This window comes from Peromyscus maniculatus, chromosome 2 (assembly GCF_049852395.1).
Source record: "Peromyscus maniculatus bairdii isolate BWxNUB_F1_BW_parent chromosome 2, HU_Pman_BW_mat_3.1, whole genome shotgun sequence".
Lineage (NCBI taxonomy): Eukaryota > Metazoa > Chordata > Mammalia > Rodentia > Cricetidae > Peromyscus > Peromyscus maniculatus.
In genome coordinates this window covers 109,572,209-109,576,941 of record NC_134853.1, presented here as the reverse complement: position 1 = coordinate 109,576,941, position 4,733 = coordinate 109,572,209, and the positions used below count along the sequence as shown (strand labels likewise).

Here is a 4,733-nt window from a genome sequence, read left to right as displayed (position 1 = left end):
TAGTTTGTTACATTAAAGAAAATACAAAACTACGAGATTTAATTTAAATAACTTAAATTACATAAATAGTAAAATAAATACACACATAATACACAGAGATAGCCAAATGGATGGAGAAACGAATGCCCTTACATATAGTAAAAATCATGCTGTTTTGCTGAAACATCTAGGTAGGTTGATTGAATTCATGTTAAAATAAATGAGTCTTTAAAGGATAATTTATGCAGTGTTGTAGCCCAGGAGATTTCTCACCACTTGGGGATTTACTTCTTCTCCTCAATCAATCTTGCCAGCAGGTTGGCTGAGGAAGACAGGGCTCTCCAGACTTCTGCTCTGACCACCTCCCAGGCACAGGGGCTGTGTTTCTTCTCCTGCAGGTAGACAGTGATCCTGTGGAAGTAGTTTCTCACAGCCAAAAGGGAGTCTTCCTGGCTCAAGGAAGGTTCCTGAACCTCCACCTGCTCCATCACACAGTCTTGCAGGTCATTGAGCAGCTGGTAGAGCTCATCGCAGAGGGTGTTTAGGAGGGTTGTCTCCCAAGCAGCAGATGATTCATTGGAGGTGAAGAGGATCAGGACCTGTTGGATCATCTCACCCAGGAACTGGATGACTTGAGCCTTTTGGATCTGCTGGGCATCCACCTTCTCCAGAGGGAATGCAAAGTCCATTCTGTCCTTGAGGCAGGAGAGAGGGGAGAGTCTCCTCATTTGTGCCAGGAGTGTGAAGGCTCTCTTGTTCCTGAGGTGATGAGTCTGAGGCAGGTCACATCCCAGACAGCAGCTTGACCAGTAGTGCATCACCACCAGGATCATCAGGAAAACACAGGGCCTGGCCATTGCGAATGTTGCAGATGCTGCTGGTCTTCTGGGCTCTGTGGTCATGAACCTTGCTCTTTAGAGTCTCTGAAGACAATGCTGTGTGCATCTGTCTTATATAGGGGAAAACACCACTTGCCATTTTCTGAATGCCCTCCCCTTATTTCCCAATTGTTTTTTCACTTTCTTTAACTTATTCTCTGATTGCTTTTGGGAATTTTTTTAAGCCATTTTGGTTTTCATCTTTGCTTCCTCTTTCACTGATGCCTTCAGAAAGCTGTTTTACAGTTTTTTTTCTAAATAGAATTATCATTAACTATTACTCCACAGTAGAGAACCTTTGTTTGAAAAGTACACATGTATTGTTAAGACAAAATATTTCTCTAAAAATTGTATTTCAAAGTTATTGTAATTCATTTTATATTTTTTATTTCTATCATTTAAATCAATATTTGACATAATGTATGGTATGATGCAAAAAGTGTTCCTAAGTTAAAGTATTGATGCAATGGTATACTTTAAATTTTCTAATGATTATAGACTAAAACTTATTTTCTTCAAATTGCATTCATTAATTCTACTATTAATTTATATAAAATGTTAATTGAACGAACAGTGTTTCTTAGTTATTCATCCAATGATTGTCATGCCATCATCTGGTCTCAGTGAGTAAAGGCTTGCTGTTCATGCTTGGTGAGCTGTATTTGATTCCTGGAACCCATTGCTGAAATAAAGAAACTGACTCTTATAAGGTGGGCTCTAATCACTTCATTCACAATTTGACAACCTTGTGCCTGCAAACACACACTCAGTGTATGCAGTTCACACAGAGCCCCCCAAATGACAACCATGACACAAATACACACTAACACAGAAACACACACTCACACACATACCATCAAACACAGATACATACTCACAGACAGAGGAGAGCATTGATACACCAGCACACAATTATGCACATACATACACCAACACACAAATATCCACGCATATACACACTCACAGATAGACAAACACATGCACACATATACACATATTCCCACAATATGCACACATAAACAGACTCACACACACATGCCCACAGACACACACATACACATATTCTCACACTTAATACAGATTTTCAGCACATATACACACAGCTATACATGAAAACACACAAGCACACACCAATGTACACATCCCAACCCATACAAGCATGAACACTCACACACATGCACAAATTTCCACATACACACACACATTTGTATAAGCACACATATGCACAATCACACATTACACCCATATATACAACATACACAACCTAACACAGAATCACACATGCATATCCTTACACACACATTAGCATACATACTTTCTCACATATATACACAAACACAATACATACACACAGACACACATGCACACACACTCAAACAGATACACATGTATAGTCACACACAAATACTTGCATAGACACACACTCACATACACAAGAGTGAGAAGCTATTAAAAATGTCAAAGGTTAATTTTCACTTATTTTGTCTCACAAGTTTGAACGTTAACTACATGGATATTTGGGTCCACTGCATAGTAGGAAGACAATGGGACTCACAAGTCATTCACTTCATGGTGGCCAAGATGCAGACAGGGACGAAGTATGTCCTTAGATGGAGCCCCCAACCTTCCTCCAGCAAAGCCTCACTACCTAGTAGTCCACTCATCTCCAACAATCAGCAGGCTTTCACTGATACAGTTTGTTCCTTGAGGATGATGAAGGCTCATGTTCCTGTGAACACTGCTCCCATGAGTACCAGCCTTCAGCACAGGAAAACTGGAGAGACACTCCATATCCAAACCACACATAGGTAAAGTGTCTGAACACTCGATTTCAAAGGCTTAGGTTCTCAAATACTGTGCCAGGAGTACTATTACAACCACACCAAATTTATAATCATTTTAATCAGCATGCGATGTTTATCCTCATGCACAGGACACTGTAGTATTGTTGAGTCCCTATAAACAATGTTTGTGTCAAATCATAAGAGAAGCAGTTCTAGCTCCTCAACGTCTCCTACAGCAGCTAGGGATCTGCAGGGTCATTTCTGTGTGTGTGGAACATCAAAGTCTTTGTCTTCATTCTGTAAATAATAAATTTATTAATTTAAATAACCACAAAATATGTTATATTTGTTTTATGTTATGTAAAAAGCCCTTCTGTGTAGAGAACATTAGAGTCACTGTTCCCCTCACCTCCAAACTGCATCTACCTGCAATATTTGCTTCTCTGCTGTTGATAATTTCTTTGGAAACCTGTCCCCTCATCTCTGTGTCGACTGACCCTAGGGATGCTTTCCCTGGTTGTGCAGAACCTTCCTAGTGCCCTTTCCTCCCCCTAAGTCCTTGGCCTTCTGCTGTCTGTCTTGGAATCCTTATCCAGGAAGTCTGTCATTCTGTCATTCCTGTGGATACACATGGATAACAGTACTAACGTGAATTTCAAATGTTTAAGAAGGTGAAAGAAATGTAGGAATCTGTTAAGCATGTTCATACGGATCCTCTACTGAGAGCAGATTTCTTTAGCCTGTGCCTCTGTCTGAAAGTTATTCAGTCCTCTAGATGTAACCAACCGTCTTATTAAATAAGAAACACAGAACCAATGTAAAGAAGAAAGCCAAGATTTCAGGGCTAAGAGCCTTACCTACCTACTGCAGGTATCCAAGAGACCTTTCTGAAAAAGACAGCTACTTCCTGTGTGTTTGTCTTTATGTAGTCTTTCTGTTCTGCCTTCTCATTGCTTGTAAATCCAAACACATGACTGCCTCGTCACTGCCTGTTTGTACAGCCCTCCAGGTCGTCTATGGTATTAATATTAAAGGCATGTGTCTTCAATGCTGGCTGTATCCTTTTTTTTCCTTTTTATTTTATTTTACAATACCATTCAGTTCTACATATATGCCACGGATTCCCTTTTTCTCCCTTCTCCTGTTCCCCTCTCCTTTAAACAGCCCACCCCTCATCCTTGACCACACAGAGATTTACCTAGCTCTTCTACCAAGTGCTGGGATTAAAGACATGTGCCACGAATGCACAGCCTCTGCTATGGCTTGCTATTAGCTCTGACCCCCAAGCAACTTTACTTATTAACATACAAATAAAATCACATTTCAGTACAAATAAAATACCACCATAGTCCTCCATTTCAAGAACACAATTTTGTGTCTGTGCACAAAAACATGCACACATATGGCGTATGTGCAAAAGCACACACACACAGAGTTATTTAATTTGTTAAATATGTAGGTATTTATCTTCGAGGGATAAGTTTTACAACATAGTTTTCTTGCCTACTTTAAGTGGAAAGAGATATTCCATGGACCCTTGTTCTTCCATAACTGGGTAGTGATTGGTCAGAGCCTTCATAGCACAGTCTCTTCGGAATGGAGAACCAGATGGTGCTTTTCCTCTTTATTTCCACAGGTGACTCATTATGAAGGGGTTCTCTGACATTTCTTGTCTCTGGAATAAATTATCCCTCTCAAGAACTACATGGCTGTGCTTTTTCTGGTCCCTCCAAGTCAGGATCAGTGTTGACACCTCCCTTTCTGCTCACCCCCTGTGCACTGAGGTCTACAGTGTTCTTCAACCTGTGACAATCACCCAGACCTGCAGGGCTGGTTCCTCCTTGGTGTGTATGTGTGTGCAGAGCCTGACCCCAGGATGGTGTTACTTCTAATACCATGGGACTTACTCAGTATCTGTCAAGTTCATTACCACTCTCTGCTGCACAGTGAAATCTCATCCTCAGCCCTCCCTCTTGTACTTACTCCATGACAGAGGGCTTCAAGAAGGACTTCAGAAGTCATACTGGAAGTCATGGCCTCTGGGTTTAAGTTTCATGAATCCTAGAAGATTACTGCTTTCATCTCTAGCTGT

General features: G+C 40.7%; 1 protein-coding gene across 1 annotated transcript; it reads right to left on the bottom strand.

Annotated features, from left to right (window-relative positions):
* Nucleotides 1-263: 263 nt before the first annotated feature.
* On the bottom strand, nt 264-836 carry LOC143271671 (interferon alpha-12-like). Its single transcript, XM_076563558.1, has one exon. The coding sequence runs from the start codon at nt 834-836 to the stop codon at nt 264-266; it is 573 nt and encodes a 190-aa protein (XP_076419673.1).
* Nucleotides 837-4,733: the final 3,897 nt, after the last annotated feature.

Bases quoted from the DNA above. Each gene is read 5' to 3' on its own strand.
- LOC143271671 (XM_076563558.1), bottom strand. From the start codon at position 836: ATGGCCAGGCCCTGTGTTTTCCTGATGATCCTGGTGGTGATGCACTAC.